The sequence below is a fragment of the Chlorocebus sabaeus genome, chromosome 17, assembly GCF_047675955.1.
Source record: "Chlorocebus sabaeus isolate Y175 chromosome 17, mChlSab1.0.hap1, whole genome shotgun sequence".
NCBI lineage: Eukaryota > Metazoa > Chordata > Mammalia > Primates > Cercopithecidae > Chlorocebus > Chlorocebus sabaeus.
In genome coordinates this window covers 69,807,030-69,833,541 of record NC_132920.1, presented here as the reverse complement: position 1 = coordinate 69,833,541, position 26,512 = coordinate 69,807,030, and the positions used below count along the sequence as shown (strand labels likewise).

The 26,512-nt window shown below is 34.0% G+C and overlaps 1 protein-coding gene across 1 annotated transcript in view; it reads right to left on the bottom strand.

The window, feature by feature from the left end:
• COL19A1 (collagen type XIX alpha 1 chain) overlaps positions 1 to 26,512 on the bottom strand; it is a 334,506-nt gene that overhangs the window by 145,065 nt on the left and 162,929 nt on the right. Inside the window, exon 15 of the mRNA XM_008013598.3 lies at positions 26,149 to 26,184. Coding sequence (XP_008011789.3) covers positions 26,149 to 26,184 — 36 coding nt within the window. The remainder of the gene's footprint in view (positions 1 to 26,148; positions 26,185 to 26,512) is intronic.

Genomic DNA, 26,512 nt, shown 5'->3' with positions numbered 1-26,512 from the left:
TCATCATGATCCATAGTTACTTATTATGTATATATTCATTTTTAATTTTTTTCATACAAACTAAATTTTCATGAATGTCATACATGCTTAATTTCACCATCTAATTTTATTTTGAATAAAAAAGTGATATATATATATTTTAATTTTTCAATTTTCATTTGATTAATATTCTCAGAGTTCAGTATAAATTATTGTAACTATATTTTTTAAAGTGTTAGTAGAAAAAATTCTGCATATGTCGTCAGTTCTCACAGTTCCCCTAAATCTTTCTCACTCCTTCTCCACAATAGTTGAATGAAATTTATGTATTTATCACTCTCATTTCTTTTATCTACTTTGGGAGCAATTTAATGTTACAGGGGCATATGGAGCCTATGTTTTATTGATTTAGGAAAGAAAAAAAAACAAGGGAAAAGAAGTAATCAGTTCCCTTTGTAGTTAAAAACAAAACAAAAAAACAACAAAACCTGCCAAATGATATATAATCAAGTAATGTTGGATAATTAGGCCAAGTTTAAAATGGCAAATTCCTAGTGTTTATAAGAAAATCAAATTTTGAAATTCAAATATACCAAGTATTACTTATAACATAATTACAGAGCGTTGTGTCTTTTTTTATAAGACTGACATGATCTTGGTTCTAGATTAAACTCTTCTCTCCTACCCTTAGGACAACTATTATCATTTCGTGAATAGTCAAACTAATATATAACATTTTTTATATTCATCCAAATGTTGACAGCTCATTCAGTGTTTTTAAACATGAATTACTAAAACATACACACATCAGGGAGTACACTTAATTCTGAGGCACATACAATCAAAAATCTACTCCCTTTACTATTTAAAGAAGTTATGTAGCAAAGTCTACCTAATGCAAGAATATAACATTTGATTTGGAATGTATTTAACAAACTCAAAAAATATTTATGATAATCTTTTGTATGTGAGACTCAAGTAGTCAGACATGGCACCAACTCACATACATAAACCACTTACGGGCCTACTAGATGTTATCATGACTCTGATCTCCTCCTCCTCCTCACTTTTGTTAAGTCTAGGACCCAGCTAGGGGTTTGATAAAAATTGAGGAAATTCTTTTTTAATCCTTGATGAATCATTCACTATTTGAATGATCCAAGACCAATTTGTAATTCTAGCCATGTTCTCCTAATCTTCAGAATAGTTTTGAGCACAGTATTCAACATTAGTTGAAATTGACAAAGCATAAATAATTTTAATATTGTCATTAGTAAAACACAGATCAATCAACTGTAGAAAAATAAGTTCTATTCGCAAACTAACAAATTAAAATTCTGGCAGGATTATTTATAATGATCCAGGACACTGTTCCTCCCATTTAGTAAAGTCAAACAGTGGATTTATCTATCACTTAGTATGAAAATTACAGACATACTTAACTTCCAGTTTACCTAAATTGAACTTGGATAGAGCTCAGCCTTTGTCTCAGAATCCCTCCCACAATTCTTCCTTATTCTGGCTTTGTAAAGGGCATTACGTGTGTGCTTCGTTTATCCTTTTAGTTGACCGTGAGCTCTAGAGCATTGGTCCCCAACCTTTTCAGCACCAAGGACAAGTTTTGTGGAAGACAATTTTTCCATGAACCCTGATGGGGGCATAGTTTCAGGATGATTCAAGCACACTACATTTTTTTGGTGTGTACTTTATTTCTATTATTATTATTACACTGTAATATATAATGAAATAATTATACACTCACCATAATATAGAATCAGTGAGAGCCCTGAGGTTGTTTTCCTGCAACTAGACGGTCCCTTCTAGGGGTGATGGGAGACAGTGACAGATCATCAGGCATTAGGTTCTCATAAGGAGCATGCAACCTAGATCCCTCTACGTGCACAGTTCACAATAGGGTTCATGCTCCTTTGAGAATCTAATGCAGCCACTGATCTGACAGGAGGTGGAGCTCAGGCAGTAACCTGAGCAATGGGAAGTGGCTGTAGATACAGATGAAGCTTGCTAGCCTGTCCACCACTCACCTCCTGCTATGTGGTCCAGTTCCTAACGGGCCACGAACTGGTACTAGTCCTTGTCCTGGGGGTTGGAGACCCCTGCTCTAGAGGATAGAGGCTCATTTCTTTCTATCCTCTGCAAGGCTTACAGAAGGAACTCAATAAACATTTGGCATATTGTAAAGAAGAAAACATCAAGTTAGAACAATACTGAGTGTTGGTGTTGGAGAACTGACTTCTGCTCTTTATATAATCATTTTTATTTCCAAAACTTGAACTTAAATACCACATTGGAGAACTTGCAATCTTGTCTGTCTTCCTCAGTCTGAAGTGATCATTCTATTCTCTGATGTCTATGAGTAACACTGCCTTATAGTTCATTTACAAATTAATCATTTACCACTGTAACAGCATCTCTGTTGTGGAACTTATTCCAATTTTTGATCAAAACCTGATGTTTTACAGATTTATATAATTTGTCCAGGTAGAGAATCATATTCTTAATTATCTTTGTATACACAGCACATTTGCATAACCTGTGGATTTTTTTCTTCTTCGATTTAATTTGCTGAAGAAAAATGCCTATCAATGTTTTCCACTTTTTAATCTACTTAGTTGGCTATAAAAATAACTGTAAATTGAGTTATTTCTAAACTTTGCACACATACAGATTTATCACTTTTCTGAAAGAGACATTTGAGATTGGATTTAGCATTTTCACGACGTAAACATCTGCATAGGTCTACACAGGTATTCATTTTCCTTTTAACACAATTCTGGGCATTAAAAATATTGACAAAGAATGGAATTCATAAGGCTGCTACCTCTTTTGGCTAAGATAAAAATAAGCAAAAAATAGTCCAAGCCAGCTAACCATTTTAAGTTCCAGTGGATAGCTATTCCAATGTGTTACATCTCACACAGCTCTCTGGACAATCTGCTGATTATTTAAGACAAGCTAGAGTTTATCATCATGGAAGCCCATGTAAATATTTAACTGAGAAATTACTTAGAATTAACTGGTTCCGAACAGAAGTTTGAAGTGTTTAACAAATATAGCAGATGTTTCGTAGAGTTAATAGGGTAGATTAATTACGTATGAACACATTTTCATTTGTGAAAAGAGGCAAGATACATTTATAGCTTCTCAATCAAGAAAAGGAGCTGAAGTGAAAAAGGAAAGTTTCATTTTAAAGTATTACGTGCACTCCCTTGCCAGGAATGTTGCAGTGCATATGATACCTAATACCCACTTCAACAAAAATGTTATGCAAGTGTATTTTAAGTGTTATGATTATTACTTTAGAATATGCTTCATAGACTTGAAACATAAGATTAAGCAGAATCTGCATAAATTCTAAACTACTACTAGAGGATTTTCTGTGTTTCAAATAGAATGTATGAAATTAAAATGGAAAACAGAATATATCTGTTTTTACAGAAAATTTTGTGCCTTTAACATGGGAATAACAGGAATAAAGTTTTAAGTTGGAGACATTGGAATGAAATTTTGTTTTACATGTGTACTTTTTTCTCTTGAAAATGAATTGTTCTAGGACACGAAATGAGTTTTATAAAAGAAAAAATGCAAATAAGTAAAAATATATAGTCCGGTCTCAAGAAGTAATTTTTCTTTTTTTTAAATTTTAACTTTCCTCATGTCTCTATTAGTGCCATAATTTTTTTAACCTCTAGAGCAGCCAGAAAGGAAGTGACTTTTATATTAGTTCTGAGAAGTGGAATTTAAGAATGTTTGTGTTAATAAATTAAAGGGTGACCAGCTTTATGTTATTTCATCCAATTATGATAAGAAAAAATTTTCCTGAGGGTGCATAAGTGTTTAGAAAAGGAATTCTATGTTTATATAAAAGCCTTTTTATCAAAATCAGTAGTCAGTGTGTGCTAGGAAATAGATATCTGTGAAACAAGGAGCACTAGTGTCTCTTCCACACACTAATAAAGGCCTTGACAAATCTCCCCGGAAGCACTGATAAGACAGAATAGGAAGAGCTGTGCTAGAAAGAAAACCTCGTGAAATATTAGGGTGGACAAGAATGATTCAATCATTACCAAATGTAGTAAGTCAGTTCTCTAATTGGGTGGACAATTTTATCCTGCCTTCAAAAATTCAAAAATTAGGGGTTACACATAGTGCTTTTAAAACTTAACAATTTCATATGGAGCCCTGGAATCATTCAGACGTGGGACACAATGAAATATGATCATTCCATATGGTTGCAGGAATATATTTTAATTATAATCTCTTCCCATGTTTTTTGAACTCAGAAAACTTATCTTTTTATTATATAGATCCTGAAATAACTCGTTCTCTGTCACTATTGATTAAACCAATAAAGCTAAAAACATTTTTAATTGAATAATAGAACATAGAGTCTGTGAATCTGGAATGATGTTGTGATATCTGTACTTCTCATAAACGTTCCTCTAAAAATAATTTTTGCTCCTATTATGAGACTTTCCATTTTTTAAGTTGTGTATGTCCTCACTTTCCATGCTGCATATTATCCAGCAGTGTGCCTTGCAGTTAGTAGGTGTCGAATGGATGACTGACTGCTAAGATTCTGATTCTTTGCACTTCTCTTGGTACTTCTGCAGCAGTTAGAATATTAACTGCTATAGCTTTGGAAAATCTAATTAAGATAATTATATTCTTCATCTACAAATCCTACTTGATACCAAATAATCCAAGTTATTTTTACTTCTTTTGTGGCAGTATTGCAAAATAGATGCTATGCTTACATTTGGAGGATTTTGCCCTTCATTAAAAGAAGACATATAACCTGTGTTCCTTAATGTATCTCACATTAATTAGGATTAAATTCTTACATTCTGAAAAAACAACATGAACAGAAGAGATTAACGTATCTATACAAACCATTAATTAATAAAAAAATAGAACCAATCAAGTTATTTAAAATACTTAAATTGTTTTTAATAATGTAGTTTTAGGTTTGGTAATTATTCTGGGTTTACTTGCACTTATTTATCATAAGCACATTCATATTTTGGTGATTTCGTATTTTAAATTATTTTTAACTATGAAAAACGTTGTATAGATTTGTTATATTTTGGCATTAACCTAATAGATGAAATGGTTTGATTTCAGTTAACTCTAGGCTCTGTTGACAAGTAAAAAATTGGTAGGTCATGGTCTGTCAAATCCATTTGTATCATCTGTCTTAATGATTTATGCAAGTGGGCATATGATTGACTCCATTTTAATGATTTGTCTGATGATGGTAATAGTCTGAATTTTTGAATTGGCTTTGCCAAAGGTCAGTGACCACATGGAAACATGGTTCTACTGCAGACGGAAGGAACAACCTATACATATGTGGTTTTAAAACATCTTCCAATGTTTTTGGAAGAATGGGCAACATGATATACATGTAATTTCAAATTTAATGTCATGGGTAACTTTTGCATTTGGGTTATGCAACATAACATAAATGACTAGACCATGGGAAACCTAATCTAGTAATTCCAGGCTTAAAAAATAAATCAGTACAGAGATACTCACATACTACATGAAAGACATAGGTATTTAATGCTGATAACTGTGAAAATGGTTTATACACTATCACTCAAGATGCAATTGAGTGAGGTGTTGAAAATCAAACATTTAAGAGGAGAAAAATGCTCCATCCTGTAATAAATTTTTCTAAGTTTTAAAAATATAGATGGAAGTATTGTCTCTTTTTAACTTCTTTCTACTGGTCTTCCTCCTTTCTGCCAGAAGCATCCATTTTCTCGGTAGGATTAAGATTGCAATAGTATCAGGATTGTTGAGTTCACACAAGACAATGGTCTGAAAAGTAGGCTCTATTAGGAGAAGAGTGTCTAAATATCAAGTGCTTCATCACTACACATCAGGAGATGCTCTCATAGATCCTAGGGCTGAATCATGAATCACAAGGCACAGGGGAAAGAGAAGAGGTAAGTGTAGTTCTACTTAACCAAAAAGGAAACGTAGAAAATGTCCCTCCCTTCTGCTTTATTGAATGAAGTTTCAGGAGAAGAATGGTAAATAAGGCAGACACCACTATTTTTGTTTTCTCCCTTCTTGGGAACCCATAGGCCTTAGACTTCTCAGCAGCAACATGTGGTAGAAGACACTCGAGAAAAATCTTTATAATTCTTAGGGAACTAATTTTCCAGCAAGAATTCTATGCTCAGATAAACTATCAATCAAGTGTGAAAGTGAAAAAACAAAACAAAACATTTTTAGACGTGTAAAATCCTAGAAGACGTACCTTTCTTTCAAATTTTTTCCATAATTTGTTTAAAGATATGTTCACATAAACGAAGGAGTAAAACCAAGAAAGGAGATGACAAGGAAAAGAAGTGGCAGTGGAATCAACTCAGAAAAAAAAAAAAATAAAGGTAGTCACAGAATGGGAATTCTGCAGATGGCTTAGAAAGCTGCCTACAACAGATGGAATAGAAGGTCTGAACGGTACTCTCAGAAAACAAGAAACTCAATGAGAAAATTTGAAAAATAGGGAAGGCAATAACAGGGAAAATAGAAAGAATTAGAAATGCCTGAAAAAAAAAAAACAAACAAAAAAAACAAATGACAAACTATTCAAGAAAGAAAAGGTACACCAATTGGCTCTGCATATGACAATATTTACAGTCATTAAAATGTGAACTTTTCTTTTTTTTTGATACGGAGTTTTGCTCTGTCTCCCAGGCTGGTGTGTAGCTGTGTGATCTTGGCTCAATGCAACCTCCGCCTGCCAAGTTCAAGTGATTCTCCTGCCTCAGCCTCTTGCATAGCTGGGATTGTAGGCACCCACGACCACGACTGGCTGATTTTTGTATTTTTAGTAGAGACGAGGTTTCACCATATTGGCCAAGTTGGTCTTGAGCTCTTGACCTCAGGTGATCCGCCGGCCTCAGTCTCCCAAAGTGCTGGGATTATAGGCATGAGCCACCAGGCCAGGCCAAAAAATGTGGACATTTTATATTTGTTTAAATAAAAATAGTTTTACAACTTTATTAACCATTCACCTATAGCTGGACATCTAGGTTGTCTCTATTCTTTTTACTATTACAAGCAATATGGAAATGAACAACCTGGTACATGAGTAATTTTATAAATGAATGAGACTAGAGTGAAACTTTGATAGACAGTATCAAATTGCCCTCCATAAAGATTATATCCATACCTATGTGCCTTAAATATATAGGTGTGTTTCTCAACATTTGCTAACACAGTGTACTATCAAACTTTTTGACCACTTCCAATCTTATAAGAGAAAACTAGTATCACAGAGGTGTTTTAGTTTACATTTTTAAAACTATGAGTGAATTTAGGTCTATTTTATATGTTTAGGTCTATTTCATATGTTTAAAAGCCGTATTATTCTTTCTTCTTGGGATTTAAAAAAAATTGATTTGGAGGAGTTTGTCTCTATATTTGGATATGTAGTCCTTTGTTATGATGCGAGTTGTAAATATTTTTTTCCCAGCTGGCCATTTGATTTAGTTTAGTGGGGTATTTTTACCCCATATAGGAGTTGTTTGTTCATGCAGTAAAATATACTATTGTTTTTCTATTTATACCTCTGGTTTAAAATATATTTTAAAAGTTATGCTTAAATATTTTCAAAATTCTTACATTTTCTTTAGGACTTTTGTGGTTTAGTTTTCACTTTTAAAATCTTGATCCATATGATATTTTTTTTGTCACAGTAGTCATGTACAAACCCAAATTTGTGTTTTTCCCAAATGCTATGTAGTTGTCCCCAAATGCATTTATTGAAATGTTATTTTTTACTATAAGCCTTTAACAGTACTGTTTGATTATTTAATCCTGTAAATGAATTTACTTGAAAAGTACTACGATTTTATTTAAAACATTAAACAAGGTAAGGCAAATAAGCTAATACTCAAAGTTTAATTATTACATGCAGATTCAAATTTAGCACTTGAAATAGGAAGGAATTGCCTAATTGTCATAACTGGCAACTTATTCTAAAGTACAAAGAAGAGAAGTTGTTGTTACTGTTAACAGAAGCTTTTGTCAAATTGCGGTGGTTTGTCAACAATTTGGATGACAAAAAATTGTTATTCATATCATGTGAAATATCTTTTTTTTTTTTTGAGAGAAGTTTTGTTCTTGTCACCCAGTCTGTAGTACAATGGTGCAATCCCATCTCACTGCAACCTCCGCCTCCTGGGTTCAAGTGATTCTCCTGCCTCAGCCTCCCGAGTAACTGGGATTACAGGTGCCCACCATTACACCCAGCTAATTTTTGTATTTTTAGTAGAGAGGGGGTTTTGCCAGGTTAGCCACGCTGGTCTCGAAATCCTGATCTCAGGCAATCCACCTGCCTTGGCCTTCCAAAGTGCTGGGATTACAGGCATGAGCACTGCACCTGGTCGAAATATCTTTTTATCATTATTTTGTCATCATTAGACTCAATTTGTACTTATTGGTGACAGAACCAAGCAGAATGACTTTACAAATTGAACAACTCTTGTTAATTCTGCAGAACATTTGAAAAAATGTTTATTTGAAAAAATATTAAGATGGATCCTTAATATTTACAGTTAATTCTTCATTCATAAAATCTGTGAGATCTCCCTCCCTATGAATTAAGAATTAATGATATGGTTAATTTTGGTAATATGTGCACTAAATAAAGTGAAACGTAGTTGCATGGTTTATTTATTGATGATTTGTGGATGTTAAATGGAAAAATAAATGCTGGCAATTTTTATACTCACAAAAAAGACTGAATCTTAAAAATGTTAGAAATAGGATATTTAAATACATCTGAGGGCTAACTTCATTTCTATGGGAATTATGTTGCAGGTCAATGAACAAATAATTCTATATACAAATATTTCTTTTAAATACAACCTTTTGGAAACAGGGTTAATTGGTCAAACTACCTAATTTTATGGACTAATAAGTTAAGGTTGTGTCAGTGTAACTCCAATTCAGTACTAACAACATTAATAAGATTAGTTATGACATGTTACATACATGCTCAGGTTGTTCCAGTGTCACTTTCTAGTCTATTGGGTTGGTAATATGGGTAGTATGTGATTTCCAAATAATCAGATTGTGAATCTATCAAAGTTAGAAGAAAACCCTAAATTTCAATTTACCAGTCACTAGAAAGTTGGCATGAAATTAAATTACAACTGGTGTTTTAATATTTCAATGAAATGGAGCAATCAGAATGTTATTTTCAAGCTTCTAAAAATGGTCCTTGAGTAAATCAAGATAATTTGAGATTCAATGTATTCTCAAATATAGAGTGCATATTATAGAACCGTAACAAGCAAACAATAGTAAGTAAAAGGATAATGCACATCAAACAAAAAGACTCCCATGTTTGCACAGAAGCAAAATGTGGAAGCCCTAGTGCAACATTTCAATATCATTTCAATACATTTTTTGATGACCTCCACACATTCACAATAGTAAATTAGGAAGGGGATAGAGAATTGATATGTATTGCATACCTGCTAGTGTGTCAGGAATTCCACTAGTTACTTTAATATGTGATCTTATTTAATTTTAACAACTCTAAGAAATGGAAGTGTTCCCTTTTATAGATGAGAAGATGAATTCCCTAAAGATAAGATGATAAATAAATGGTGGAGCTGAGCTCTTAAAGCAAGTATGTCTGATCCCCAAACTCTATCTACTTCTAATATATTTTACTTGCACTTCCAAATAAATCTTTAGAACATAAGATATATTTGAATGTGCTTTACCTTAATCCATCAATGGGGACACAGGTCAATATTACCAGAGTGAAGACACAGTGACACTTGACAGTTTTGATACACGAAGGTGTTAAACTTTCCAGAATACATTATATTAGGAAACTAAGAAGTGGTTGTGAAATAGGATAGCATTCTATAAGAAATGGAATGAAAAATCAACAGTATAGACTGAAGAGAAGTAAGAATAGCAAAATACCAGAAAAAAGGTACTCTGGGACTAGAGCTAACTGTAAGCTGAATGAGTCAGCGGTATAGTTAGCCAGGGTGTGGTAAACAAAAGAGCAACATTTGCTAAGATTTGTTCATAAACAAATGCAATGCAAAACAGTTGGTTGTTGGCAACAATGCTCTGAGTCTTTTGCATTTCTATTCGTCTTGTGAGTAAGGCACTAACTGCTCTAGGTTCTGAACTATCTTTATACCTGTAGGGTGGAAACTCGCCAAAAGGAAATCTGGAGGATTCAAACTTAATTCTGGCTCTGCCAGTTGGATATTCTTATTGTCTTGACATGGTCCTAAATAAAAAAAGTTAAAGACTACTTGGTTTAGTACACTGCTAGCTCAGTATCCTTATGGTTGCCCGCTTGGGCCAAAGTAGGAGACACACTGAGTCTGTTGTAGTTTTATAAAAAATGTCCTTGTCCTTGCTGATGTTCCTGGATTAATGCCTCAAGTCAAACAGAAAGGCCAATTCAGAAATGTAGGGAGCAAATCATCTGGCTTTCTAAGATAGACTTGGATGATTTATGGGATCTATTCAGCTGTTTGAGTTTGGGATCCTGGGGGACAGGGTTGAGATCAATAGTGCAGGCTGGCCTCATCTACTTGCTTGGCGTTCTATTAACAGTAGCCTTTAATTAAATGCTGTATGAGACAAATTGAATAGTTTTGGTCACAGTCTCTATTGATAATATTAATCAGAACTGTTAATGGAGTGATATACTCACAAAAAATTTGCCAGACACCAAGACAGTATAGAAATGAAGAACGGATATTGTTGAGAGACAATGGGTCTTTCCGAGTCTTTTGTGCTTCTGCATGTCTTATGAGGGAGGTACCAACCACCCTTTTGTTCTGGTCTATCTTTTAAAGGATTTTTATGCTGCAAAGCAAGTGTAGATTTGCTTACTGTTTAGAATGTTAAAGATAATATCTCCCTTTTGGCAAAGGGCAAGTTTGCCTGCAGTCCATTTTTTAAAAATTTGGCTTCCCTACTCTACTGTGATGCAAACCCACTGAATATGTAGCACCTACCTGGGTTGTTTCTGGTACTTGGGGGCAAGGGCAACCAAAACAAACATAAGGCTCACACTGTTTGCTGCCATGAGTAATAATGCCTTTTTCTCTGACTCAGAAGTTTCATGTCTTCTGCCAGGATTGATGAAACTGTGGCAGGCTAAGTTGTTATTATTCAAGTTGGGTAAAATCTCATATCTTTTACAGTTCTTGACACTGGTAAGTCTAATCCCTTCTCTACATTGGGCATGTGTCTGACTTAACTATTCCTTATATTTATTCTCTATCCTTTTAAAATAATGTGATAAAATAGAGGGGATTTAAGGAAAAGAACAATATTATTAAGGAGATAGATATTAGATGGTATACAACTAAAGGAAATAGAATTCCTTAGGAAAGGTAAAAGAGAAAATAACAGAATTTTAGAGTTGAAAAAGACCTTAACAACATTCTGTCTGGCCCTTACATATTACTAAGTGATATGCCCAAGGTAAAATAAGTAAATAAATCAAAATAGCTGCATATTTAAGGATAGAATCTGGTTTCCTGGCCACATTCAGTGTTTCTCTATTTTGCAAAAGATGACTTTAGTAATGGATTAAGCTATACAAAGGTTTTGTTCATGTCTGCAGAATAATGAACAGATAATAGGAGTCTTTAATTAAGGAGATAATTCCTGTTTCCCATAAAAAGCATGACTTTCAAATTGATAAAAAATAATCAGGGGTAGTAAGTGACATCAAGACTGTTATTGCTGAAAATTTTTAATATGGGAGAAGGTGACCACCTGTCCTAAATTAATTAGGTTTGGTAGCTAGAAAGAGGGAATCGCCTCCTCACTATGATATCCAAGTACGTTATGTTACAGTTTTCTGTAGGTATTTTCACTGTAGGATTGGATGATATTTTACTTTAATAATATGTTTGTCAGTGAAAAATATTTGTTTCCTCTACCTATGAAGAAGATATATTTATTGAGTACCTATACTACATCAAGTACTTTTAGTCTCTGGGGAGACAGTTGTAAATAAGATAGACATGGTTCCTATCCTCATGAAGGTTATACTGGTTGTAAAGGGAACACTTAGAATTCAGTTTATAGTTAATAGTTTTCTTAAGATGAAGGAATCCTACCCATAAAAACCCTGCAATTTTATAAAAGTGCTCTTTAAACATTTGTCAGCAATTATTTCATAACGTACTTTAGGTTCATTGCTATTGATATTTTTGCCATTCACATTTAGCATATTAACTAACAATAACAACAATAGCTAAGAGTTAAATAGTATTTACTAGAAGCCAGGCATTGTTCTAAAATCTTTACGTATATTAACTCACTTAATCATCACTACAACAGTATGCAATAGGAAATATTAGTATCCCATTTTATAGATGACACAGAAAGGTCAAGAAACATGGTCAGGTTCAAACTCAGGTAGCCTGGTTCCTTGATCTGTGTAATTTCTGAGCTAAGCTGCATGGGTTTTTGGTTTGTTAAAATCAGTTAATTGGAATTAATATAATTCTAATCCTTTTTAGAGACCAATCATTTTTTAGTTCCATTTAATATATCAATATAAGGCATTACCAAAAGATTTTTAAATGCTTAGAATATAATTGAATTAAACTAATTTTAATGTAGATTTATGGCTGAAATAAATACATGCTTTGCTGCATATAATTTTTCAAAAGGCTTTCCCATTTTATAATTTTCTAATGGCAGTTAAAATACATTTTAATTTATTTTTCCAGATTGCTGAGTATTTCAACATGAAATAAAATAATTCTTTTGTAGAAGTCACAAATTTTCAATGCATAGCACTTTTAGGAAAGAAAGTTTTACTGATTGAGGTTTAAAATGCATAATTTGGACTTTTGATGAAAACAATTTAAAATGCCTTTTGAAACAGAAGCAAACTATAAACAGAAGGGCAGAAGGAGCTATTCTCAAATTATTCATCTAATGAAAGAGATATAAATCACCTCCATGTCGAACGAATCGACCGTAAGTCCTTCCAAAACATAAATCTTCCCTGAGGCTAAAACATAAATATTTCCAGGGCTTTAAGCATCAACTCGCCAGTATTTCTTCACATAGTAGGATAAAAATAGCTTTGTAATATAGAAAAATAACTTATATTTTAATTAACTAATTCCCTTACATGTCTTTTGCCCACAAATTAAAAAAAAAAAGGACTGATTTTTAAAAATATTTCAACTGCCTTCTTTCCACTGGCAGATTAGTACCTCAGAAATCCCAATACTGAGTTGGATCACTAGTTTCAGAAAACGAACAATGAATTAAATATAAATTATGCAACTTTAGAAAACTAATAGTGTTGATTCAAATTTAGGCAACTCACAAAGTGTCTAAATAACTCAGATTTTGATATGTGAGGAATTTAAAATAATCTTAAATTGAATAGCCTGTTAATTACTATGCTATAATACATACATTTATATGTACATATAAATATTTATAAAACATATAGGCTATAGAACATATATTTATTCTAGCCAGAATGGAAAGAGGAATTATGCTCTGTGGGCATATAACAAGAACCTTTCTATTTTATTCACCTAAAAAGAGATTGTTATAGTTGCTTAGGAATTGTAGTAAGAAAGCATTATTTAGTAGTTGAGCCTGTGATTCAAATGTATTTAAAGTTAATAACTTTAAATTACAACACAAGAATTCTGGTAAAAAATAATTTTCTCTGAAATAATTAGATGTCTGTGTACAATATGAATGTAACTACAGTTGTATAAATACTTGTAAACTTTTTATACACAATTCACAAATGATCATTTTTAAAATGATCAACTTAAACCAATTGGTTGCTTTTTCTTAAACCACGTAGGTTTTCTGAATGCAATGACAGTGACTATTGTTTGTTTCTGTGTCTGCAGTGCTTAACACCGTATCTGGCACACAGTAAGCATTCAACTAAGTGAGTGGGTAAAAGAGGAAGGGAGGAAAGGGACCATGTAACTTACTGAGTAATTATTTTTGTTTCCTGTACACACCAACTTAGAAAAAGAATTATTTCAACGATTCCCCCATGTGAATACTATATGATCTCTTACGCATCAGGGCCATCTGCTAATTGAATGTCATTTGATTTATAAATGACCAGCTGAGATTTTCTCTCCATTGCTTATGGTATTTAAGGTAGTTTTCTTAGAGTAAAAGCTATGCACCCTCTCTGTGCCTAATTTCTCACTTAAGCTGGATTTATCTGGGCCCCAAGGAGCTGGGATTTAAGTATCATTTAGTAAGTATGTCTAAGGCACTTCTGCTGTTGACAGACTTAACCTTTGGCTTCTGCATAAACATTTGGTGCCATCTGGATGAGTATTTAATAACTCCCCAAAGAGATAAGGCCAGAGCAACACAGCCATTTTCCTAGGAACTAAAATTAGTGGATATATTACATGAAATAGCACTGTTCTACCTTCCTTCACCTGTCTCTCCTCTGACATGACATGCAAAGGCCGGAAGAGAAAAGGAGACGGAGATGTTAGCCAACTGTTTCATTTCACTCATAGTCCCTGTCTTGCTTCTGAAGACTTAGTAATGTATTTCAGTAAAACTTTACTGTAAAAAAAGCATTATATTATTTAATTGAGGAGAATCTGGCAATAGTATGTAATAGGAAGGCTATAGAACATATACAATTTTATGAAGTTACATATAAAGATACACTACACTTATATAAAATAAAGGTTTTAACAACAGATGCCAAATAACCAAAGAATTTGTGCTTAGTGTGATTGAGTATTTGAATGTAATGATTTACAACTAATATTTCAACATGAGAGGAAAAGCTAATATAAAATGCCATTATTCAAATAACATGATTAAACCATGAAATATGTACCTTTAATAGAGGATTTTTATGTCAACATCTTCATGATTTCAGAATCATTTATCAGATTTTCATTATGATCTTGGATATATAATATTTGATCAAATAAATTTATATACTTATGATAAATACATTTTTCTTATTCAGCATTGGTTTTAGCTCACATATATCTGCCTTGTAAATCATAAATATCAACAAAAGAGATAATTTAAGTTTACCAGTAACTCACTGGTTAAGTGTCATCTTGACATTAAGTATTATGTTTTCTCACAATCAGAGCATAGTATCTTTAAAAAATTCTGATTCTGAATAGAGTTTTGTTAATATATTTAAATAATTTAGAAAGGAATTTTCATTCTTTAACAGATTATTCAAAAGTGCCTTTTCTAATCCATCATTACTGCAACTGAATACATGACAATGTTATTAGCAATATGGCCATTCCAGATGTGGTGGAACCCAAATACCTTTTGAAAAAATGTGATTTGGTGATATTTTTAAAATGTGGAATTTCAAAAAGTTAGTACATATATATGAAAAGCATATTTATAAGGGAATTTTTCTTTGTTGTTAATAAGCCAGTTGCTTAGAGAATTTCAGCAGAATCACTGCACTATTTGACTGTATTCAGCTTCATTTGTGCTACTGAAAGCATAAGTCTCAAATTTATAGCAAGTTATTTCACATTTTTATTGATAAGAATGCTAAATTTTACCGTCTATGAGTTTAACAAGATGCTGAGAAATGAAAAAATGAAAAAGGCAAGACATGGTAAAATCTACAACTATAGATTAAAGACTTATTTTAATTTAAATTTGTATCATACTCACTAGACAAATCACAGGAATTAAAACTTAATAGTCATTCACTCTTCACTGCAAGTCTGAAAATACAAGCAGCACCAGTGCACTGAATCAGAACCATCCATTTATTCTAATTGGCCAGCACTCTGCTTTAAAAAAAAAAAAAAATAGAATATTGGGCAATTTTCTGGAAAAATTACTTTGTTGTGGAGTAACATCAGAAAGAAAGAGAAGAAAATGAGATGAAGTCAGAAATGCAATGAGAGTTGAATCCTGTAAGACTTTGTAGGCCATTGTACGGAATTTGGGTTTTATTTAATTATGTGGGGAAACACTGGAGATTCCGAAAAGAAGAATGACAAGGAACGTTCTGGCTTCTTGTGTAAATCATGCAAGAAGAGCAAGGGGAGAAGGAGGGAGACCATTAATTGGCTACTGAAATAATCAAGAGATTTATAATGGTAACTAGGACCAAGTGGTAATAGCAGAGGTGTGAGAATTGGTCAGATTCTAGATATATTTTGAAGGCAAGGTCAATAGAATAAGTAAAGAAATGTGAAGGCTAACTCACTTATGTTTATAGGAGCAAGATATCTAAGTAAATTATAAGTTATTCAGCATCGTATAAAAAAAGGGGGGGCTTCCAGGATGGCCCAGTAGTTATATTAAATCAACACGCTCACAGATAACAACTATAAATACTGAACTACATATAGAACAACTATGTGAAGACACTGGAAGCTCAACAAAAACAGGCAGGTACTGGAGGGGAGTCAACATTTAGAAAAATTAAACAGCATGGAGTCAGTTTTCTGTTTTTAAGATGTTTAGTCTGAGGACAGGCTCAAGTCTGGGTCATGGGTTGGCTAAATAGAAAGCCTATAGACTTGCTGGATTGAAAAATCTGACGACAGAGTTTAGGTCAAATGCAGTTCCTGTAAAGTAAAGTGGGGTTGGTTTGTCAAATCCTAAAATAAGGAAGGAAGTCCCAAATTCTGCATATAAGCTCTCCCCAAATCTCTGGCTGACTCCTAACCAAACATACACAGTGCAAACTGCAAGTAGTTCAGCTTAGCTTAAAATAACAAAACTGGGATTTCAGCTGTTGCCAGCTGTAGGAGAAACAGAGTTTGCTATGTGAGTCTAGCCAATTTAACTACCTGCCTTAAAAATGTATTAAAGCTCTTCAGAAAAAATGGAATTTAGTATCCAAAATACAATAAAAAATTACTTGCCATACGAGTAAGCACCAAAACATAATCCATTCTAAGGAGAAAAGACAATCAACAAAGAACAACTTGATGTTAGAATGATTGATGATAGAATGATTGGTGAAAGATATATATATATATATATATAAAAATATATATCTTTATATATATAAAAAGATATATATATATAAATATATATCTTTATATATATAAAAAGATATATATATATATATAGTTTTGTTTTGTTTTGAGACAGAGTCTCGCTCTTGTTGCCCAGGCTGGAGTGCAGTGGTGCGATTTTGGCTCACTGCAACTTCCACCTCCCAGTTTCAAGTGATTCTCCTGCCTCAACCTCCTAAGTAGCTAGGGTTACAGGCATGCCAGGCCTGGCTAATTTTTGTATTTTTAGTTGAGACAGCATTTCTCCATGTTGGTCAGGCTGGTCTCAAACTCCCAACCTCAGGTGATCCACCTACCTCAGCCTCCTAAAGTACTGGGATTACAGGCATGAGCCACTGTGCCCGGAAAGATTTTAAAGTAGCTATTAAAACTATTCCCAAGGTCAGGAAGGAAAACATGCTCATAATGAATGAAAAGATAGGAAATATCAGCAGAGAAATAGACACTATTTAATATAAAACACACTTCACTAGCTTAAAAATATATATCTGTACTAAAAAATTCACATGATAGTCTTAACAGCAGAATGGAAATGAACAAAGCAAGAGTAGGCTTGACAAGGGCTTATTGGAAATGATCCATTCCCAAGAAGATGGAATTAGATGGGAAAAAAATGAACAGAGTTTTTGGACAAGTGTGACATTATTGAAAATCTAACATATCTGCCATTGGCATTTCAGAAAGGGAAGAGAGAGAGAATGTATGTTCTGACTGCTCCACTGACTAGCCATTTCTCTGTCCTCTCCCTCTACTTGGGCATCCCTATTTCCTAAGGAACAACAATGTCAAAATTAGGTCAATTAATAACCATACAATGGCCTCAAAGTGTTCGAATGAAAGGAAGAGTGGCACATCTCTCATTTTCAATTAAAAGCTAAAAACGATTAAACTTAGTGAGGAAAGCATACTGAAAGCTGAGATACACCAAAAGCTAGGTACCTCCAGCCAAACAGCCAAGTTGTGAATGCAAAGAAAAAGTTCTCGAAGGAAATTAAATGTGCTACTATAGTGAATACACAAATGATAAGAAAGCAAAACAGCCATATCGCTGATATGAAGAAAGACTTAAAGATCTGGATAAAAAACCCAAACAGCCACAACATTCCCTTAAACCACAACATTCCCTTAAATCAAAGCCTAATCCAGAGCAAGCCCTTGCCTCTTAATTCTGTGAAGGCTGAGAGAGGTGAGGAAGCTGCAGAAGAAAAGTTTGAAGCTAGCAGAAGTTGGTTCATGATGTTTAAGGAAATAAGCCATCTCCAGTATATAAAAGTACAAAGTGAAGCATTAAGTGCTGATGTGAAAGCTGTAGCAAGTTATCCAAGATCTTCAATGAAGGTAGCCACACCACGCAATGGGTTTTCAATGTCGACAAAGCAGTTAAAGATGCCATCTGAGACTTTCATAGGTACAGAGGAAAAGTCAATGCCTGACTTCAAAGCTTCACAGGAAAGACTAACTCTCTAGTTAGGGGATAATGCAGTTTGTGACTTTAAGTTAAAGCCAACACTCATTCTGAAAAAGAGTTATGCTACATTTACCCTGCCTGTGCTCTATAAATGAAATGACAAAGCCTGGATGACAGCACATCTGCTTATAGCATGGTTTACTGAAGAAGCCCACTGTTGATACCACTGCTTAGAAAAAAATATTTCTTTCAAAATATTCCTGCTCTTTGACAATGCCTCTGGTAACCCAAGAGCTCTGATGGAGATGTACAAGGAGACGAATGTCGTTTTCATGCCTGCTAACACAACATCCATTCTTCAGCCCATGGGTGAAGGAGTAATTTTGACTTTCAAGACTTGTTATTTAAGAAATACATTTTGTAAGGCTATAGCTGCCATAGATAGTGCTTCCTCTGACGAATCTGGGCAAAATAAATTGAAAACCAACATTCTACATGCCATTAAAGGCATTTGTGATTCATGGAGGAGGTCAAAATCTCAACATTAACAGGAATTTGGAAGAAGTTGATTCCAAACTCCACGGACGACTCTAAGGGGTTTAAGATGTAAGTGGAGGAAGTAACTGCAGATGTGGTAGAAATAGCAAGAGAACTAGAATTAGAAGTGAAGCCTGAAGATGTGGCTGAATTACTGCAATCACATGGTAAGCTTGAATAAATGAAGAGTTGCTTCTTATGGATGAACAAAGAAAATGCTTTTCTGAGATGAAATCTACTCCTAGTGAAAATGCTGTGAACATTGTTGAAATGACAAGGAAGATTTGAAATATTATATATATTTAGTTGATAAAGTAACAGCAGCATTTGAGAGGACTGACTCCAATTTCAAAAGAAGTTCTATGGGTAAAACGCTACTAAACAGGATCACATGCTACAGAGAAATCTTTCATGAAAGGAAAAGTCAATTAATGTGGCAAACTTCATTTTCGTCTTATTTTAGGAAATTACCACAGCCACCCCAACCTTCAGCAACCAACACCCTGATCAGATAGCAGCCATCAGTTGGGAGGCAAGACCCTCCACCAGCAAAAAGATTACAACTCGCTGAAGCCTCAGATGATCATTAGCATATTTTAGCAATAAAGTATTTTTTAATTAAAATGTATAAAATTGTTTTTGCACAATATAAATTGCAGATTTTATAGGATATGGTATAGTATAAATATAACTTTTATATACATTGGAAAAGCAAAAAAATGGGTGACTTGCTTTACTGCAATGGTACTGAACTGAATCTGTAATATCTCCAAAGTATGCTTATATTCTGCATTAATCAATCTCTAAGTAGTTTTTAATTTGAATTTGATACTTTGAGATAAACATAGCTATCCTGGTCCCTAACCCCAAGCACACTGTATTATCTTACACTAGGCTGCATCACACATTTACACTTCTGCCCTATCTCTGCTAGGCACTTGAATTTTTCTGAATTTTGGCTTCAAGATAGAATTATTTTATTTTATTTTATTTTATCTTATTTTATTTGAGATACAGTCTTGCTCTGTCTCCTAGGCTGGAGTGCAGCGGTGCAATCTCAGCTCACTGCAACCTCCTCCCGGGTTTAAGCAATTCTCCAACTTCAGCTTCCTGAGTAGCTGGGATTACAGGCATCCATCACCAAACCCAGCTAATTTTTTTTTTTTTTTTTGTATTTTTAGTAGAGACGAGGTTTCACCATGTTGACCAGGCTGGTCTCAAAATCCTGACCTCAAGTGATGTGCCTGCCTTGGCCTCTCAAAGTGCTGTGATTAGAGGTATAAGCCACCATGCCTGACCTGATTTAAAATTTTTAATTTTTGTAATAGTTTAGAACACTTCTGTTTTTTTTGTTTTTTAATTACTTTTTAAATGAGATTTAAATAATGCTTACAGAAGTTAATAGCTTAGATTTTAAGAGTCAGATAAATGAGCATTTGAATATTAGCTGTGTTATGTAACATCTGTGAACCCTGGACAAGTTAGATATTCTTGTCCTCAGTGCCCTTATGTACAATGTGGTAATAATCATTTTATACCTTACAGGGTTGTTTAAGGTTTGGTTTAAATAATACATAACACTGAATAAATATCTACCATTCATTATTGATATTATTATTACTTAGAATCTAACAAGATGTATTATTTTTAAAATGGTTATCAATTTGAAATATAAAAAGGATAAGGGAGGAATAATCAGTTAATTAATTTAAATCAAGTAGAAGAATCTCATATTTATTTCTTTAGAACTTTAAAATTATTATAAGCTGCTATAATGGCTTATTTTGTTAACAAAATAGTTGTTAGTACCAAACTAATTAGTGAATTTGGTATCTTCCAAAAAGTGACTGAAAAGAAATCAGATATTTCATTAAATGGATATTTCATTAATTTTTTATTTTCAACTAGTTGTATTTGCTGAAAATATTCCTAGCAAGACATACATGAAGGTGGGTTTATGGTGGCAAGCATGGATTTTTAGTCTTTCCTTTTTTGTGTGTGTAATTCGACCACATTCCCACCTTCTGGGCTGAAAGTGTTGCCTTTCTTTTTTCCATATCTCTAGATGAAATTTTGTTTAAAAAAAGTATTAAGGGAAGCTTCTTGGCCACTGTTTTACAAAATACTTTCTAGACACTCTAGATTCACAAATTTGTTCTTGAATTTATTTCTTGATCTTTTGTTGTTAGAATAATCTGGAAAGTCTATAAAACAAGATTTGTAAGTTTATTAATGTCATAACAAAAAGTATAATTCTATTTTTTTCAAGTCAAGTAGATTGACAGAGTATTTAAAGGTTAAAGGGTGTAAGTGACAATTAATGCCATAAATATCACTTTAACCTCCATGACATTTTTACAGGCCTCAGATTTCTCTTTTCTTCTTATTTTTTTCCCCCCAAGGCAGTCACATTGGAGTATTTTCCATGTGACTTGTGAACATGAATCTATAGAAGGATTCAAATGTTATCAAAGGGATTCGACCATGGAGTTTTGAATGGGGTCCCATTTCCTCAAATAATAAAAGGGTACATTACACCCGGCATTTGCAAACTGCAGCACCATTTTGGTTGGCTTTCTTATTAATCGGTTTCTTATATATTAGAGAGTGAGGAAGCACTGGTTACTGGCAGTAAGAATACTTTCAGGTGGTAGGAAGGGAGAGGTGAAACAAAGGGTAAAAGCTATTGCAGCTGAACCTAACAAATCAAACTGTTTCTAGGACTCTAGTCTGTGTTTCACACCATTTCCTCAATTTTACCTTTTCACACTCCTTTTTAAACTTGGTCTCCCTCACTTCTTTATGCTCTCTCTTCCACTGAGACCCAATTATATATAGACTCAACCAGTTATAAGAGAAAGTATAAATAAGCAACAAAAGTAACATTTAATGAAATAGATGGTTTTATGTATCAGATTTTTTTGATAAACAGGTTCTATGTGATTTTAAAAAATTTTAAGTACCAAAAGCACAAGAATACACAGGGACACAAAAATAACAACAATAAACATAATCCCAGCTGGACTCAGTGGTTCCTGCCTGTAATTCCAGCACTTTGGGAGGCCAAAGGAGGTAGATCATTTGAGCTCAGGAGTTTAAGACCAGCCTGGGCCACACAGCAAGACTTTGTCTCTGTTTTTTTTAAAAAAAATTAGCTAGGCATGATGCCTACCATCTGTAGTCCCTGCTACTTGGGAGGCTGAAGTGGGTGGATCACTTAAGCCCATGAAGTCAAGGCTACAGTGAGCTGTGATGGGGCTACTGCACTTCAGCCTGGGCAACAGAGTGAAACCCTGCCTCCAAAGAGAAAAAAAATAATAATTCCCCCAAAACATCATAAAGGATTGCCCCTGCATCAGTAAACTCAGTAGTACAGTGTGCTCAATTACTATTTCTCTTAATTTATTATTAAACAAAATATGAATAAAAGTAAAGCAAATAAAGAATGAATGGCTCAGAAGGGGGAAAAGTGTTCAGCTCTTCCCCGTTAGTTATTCTGGGCAGTTCAGCTGTGTGTGCTTTGAGAATTTCTGGAATTCTGTGTCCTGAGTTGTCAATACTGGTTGTCCTTCTCAAGAAGGATTACTGTGGGACTTGCTAGTAGCTTGTAAATGTGGAGATGGACGTTCATCTATCGTCTATAATGAAGTAATCAGGAAGCAAATCATAGGTATGACTAGGAAGGCTGGCCTCTCCTGGAAGCTCCTGAAAGTAATCAGGTTGGGTGTTTTTGATACAAATACTAGTGTAATGAGTAATTCCAAAATTTTGCAAAGATCTGTAAGAGAAAGCTGTAAAGAAGAGTATTAGACATGCTTTCAGAGCCTTAGTTCTCAAGCGTGGCTGTACATTAGAACTGCTTGGGAAAAATCTCAAACAACTGTTGCCTGAGTCCCTCCCTAGAGATTCTGGCTTTATTGGTATGTGGTGCAGTCTGGGAATCAGAATTTTTAAAGCACCTGGGCTAATTCCAATGTGCAGTCAAGACAGAGAACCATTCATCTTCTTTCTTTTTTCTTAGACGGAGTCTCTCTCGCTCTGTCGCCAGGCTGGAGTGCAGTGGCACGATCTCGGCTCACTGCAACCTCCGCCTCCCAGGTTCAAGCAATTCCCCTGACTCAGCCTCCCGAGTAGCTGAGACTACAGGTGCACACCACCATGCCCAGCTAACTTTTGTATTTTTAGTAGAGATGGCATGTTAGCCAGGATGCGATAGAGAACCACTGATCTATGGGAAAAGGCAGCTAGCTGGGAAGAGGGTGCTAAGCCCGTGTGACCAGGGTAGTGCAACAACCAGTAGCATCTGACTCCCTTGGGGCTTGCTAGAAATGTAGAAGCTCAGATCTCACATCAGACTTAGGAATAAAAACATGCATCTGAACAAGACCCTGAGTGTTCCTACGTACATGAAATCTTAAGAAGCATTAAAGGCACCCAAGCCCACAGGAGTACGTGGACATTTAGATGAAGGCTGTAATTAAAGGTATCTTCCTAGCCCTAATTCTCTCCATTTAATGAAGCAGAGTTCAATCTTAACTTCATTTTACTAGTATGCCTCCCTAATTGAAGGAGATAGTTCTTTACTGCTATGTATTAAGTTGGATTTCAAATGAAAGTTGGACTTCTTCAACAATCTAATATAATTTCTTTGAGTAGGAAGAAAGCTTTTTCCATTCTAGTTCCCATAAATAACAGTTCTCAACTCCTGCTGCATATTTAGATCCACTCAGGGAGCTTTTAAAATATACTTGTCCCACATCAGGTTGATTGAATTGGAATTTCTGGGGGTGGAGCCCCAATATCGGTACTTTTTAAAATTCTTCAGTAGATTTTAATGTGGAGCTAGTTTTGAGAACAATTATGGATGAACTCTGTTTATTGACTCCAATATATCACTGCCTCATTTAATCCAAATATAATGCAGTTAGTCATTTGGGCTTCCTCAAAGACTATTATAAATTATTTCAACTAATAGTGTACCAACCTGTATTATAAGATCAGTTAAATATTTCGTGTATTGTAAGTTGGTATTCATTTTAGTTTATCCCTATTTTGTAGGGAAGAGTTGAAAATTTATATTGGTAAAGAAAGTAATGTCAAGCATACAAAATAGTAATACCCCAATAATATGAATATTTTACTTTATGAAATAAAACATTTCATTTCATAGTGTTTTTTCCTTGTCATATTTTTAGACAAGTATGAAATTAGCCTGTAATCTCTAAGTGCTTGATAGCTGAATGGTGCAGAGAGGTATCTTCAAGGTGTTCCTTGGCAGAAAGAAGCTGGCTGCTATTAAACATCCACAAAATATACGTAATTCAATACAATTTTCTGATTGAGAAGCAAAAATTGTATTTCAAGTGAAATAATATATGTAGATTGCATATCGGTCTTTCAACATGAGTTGAAAATGACAAGGAAATCAGATAACTGAGTAGTTGAGTATATAACTTAGCTGAAGAAAAATAGGCATGTGTCTTATATAAAATGAGCAGGTTTAACTAAATGACTGCATATAACTTAGTTGAAGAGAAACAGGCATGTGTCCTAAAGAAAGGAGCAGGTTTAACTAAATCACTGCCAAATAATTTTTTTTTTTTTTTTTTAATTCTACAAAGTGTAAGGCTGGGCGCAGTGGCTCAAGCCAGCACTTTGTAATCCCAGCACTTTGGGAGGCCGAGGCGGGTGGATCACCTGAGGTCAGGAGTTCCAGACCAGCCTGACCAATATGGTGAAACCCTGTCTCTACTAAAAATACAAAAATTAGCCGGGTATGGTGGCAGGCACCTGTAGTCCCAGCTACTCAGGAGGCTGAGGCAGAAGAATCGCTTGAACCTGGGAGGTGAGGGTTGCAGTGAGCCGAGATCATGCCACTGTACTCCAGCCTGAGTGACAGAGCGAGACTCCATCTTAAAAAAATAAAATAAAATAAAATTTTATAAAGTATAAAAAAAACTGAATAATATGCACTTACAACTTCCTCTCAAATAGTCTTTCTTTTCAAGCTTAAAATAAAAGCTTAAAGCATAAAATTCCACTGCAAATTGAACGAGTTATCCCCAAGTAAGTTACCTATTTAGTTCCTTAGGTTTTCTACATATCAAAAAACATTTATGTGGGAGTTGTAACGATTATTTGTGTAAGACACTATTAATATATTTTTCATAATGGGATTTTTAAGTACAAAGATAAATATAAATATTATCAAAATCACACAGTTTTTGAGATTCCTATGTTCTGCCAATGGGAAGGGCTCCGTCCAGATTACTAGAATACTTTTTAAAATCTGACCTTCTATAATCAGAATAGGTCTTTGAATACTACTGACTTAAATGCTTAATTTATCTCACTAGGTAATATCAACATAAAATTCAAAAGACCTCAGGCTATAGAAGATCTTTAAAAAAAAAAAACAAAAAACCTGTCCTCTTTTCCATTAGGCTTAGAGTCTTTCATAAGTTAAATAAAAATCTTTAATCGCCTATGAAAGAAGTCTGTAATAGTAAATTGTATCTGAATATGAGAATCATATATTTATTATTAAGTGCTTAATAGATGACGTACCATTTGATTGAGAACAATCTCATTATGTGCACACTATAAACTTTTCTCATAAATCTGTCACTAAAATATTGCAATTTTATCATCTGCAAATTTTAGAAGCAAATCATAGAGGAAAATAACAATGGTTTTGGACGGTGTTGGGAGAATGTAACTATCAGTTCCATAGGTAGCTGTTTTTACTCACTGGGTGATTAGAGTTTGTTTTGTCCTTTTGCAGCTTTTAAAGCAAGTAGGACTGTATCTGATTCCATTTACGTTAAACTTGATGTTAAGAGTGCATAATCAAATACTTAGGAGACACAATTATGAGCCATATGGAGGACAGAGGAAATTGCTCAGGGTAGGTACTGATTCCAGACTTTTATTGTAACTACCCGTATGACCTTGGGTCAGGTATTTCACTGATGTGGGCAGATGCCCAATCTTTAAAATGTGGAGGTTTGGCTACATGTACTCGAAGTCACCTTCAATTCTTAACTCTGTGATTTAAATTCTGGTTTAGTCATAATGTAATATGAATAATAAACAGAATAATGGATTTCAATTTTGAATTTTGATTTCAAGAATACTTACGGGTAAGGCTGGTGGTCCTGGGGGTCCGGTATCTCCCTAAAATAGATTAAAGAAAAGTTACAATTACCACTAGTCCCTTTTTGCACATTATTTATACATTTCTAGGTGGATAGAAGCAATATATAGAGATAAATCTTGAAGAATAGAAAAATAGAATTTCATCCTGATAAAAGTCTCTGCATAAAGAAAATATATCATATCCCTTTTCCCTTTCATGATATAAAAATCACCTTGCATACTCCATGCTTTTTGCAACAGCAGGACTTGTTTTGAAAGCTAAAATAATCTAATTTTCTATTCTTTTGTCTACTAATCCAAAATTAGAAATAATATATTTTCAAGTATGTTTACTTGCCAATGGAGC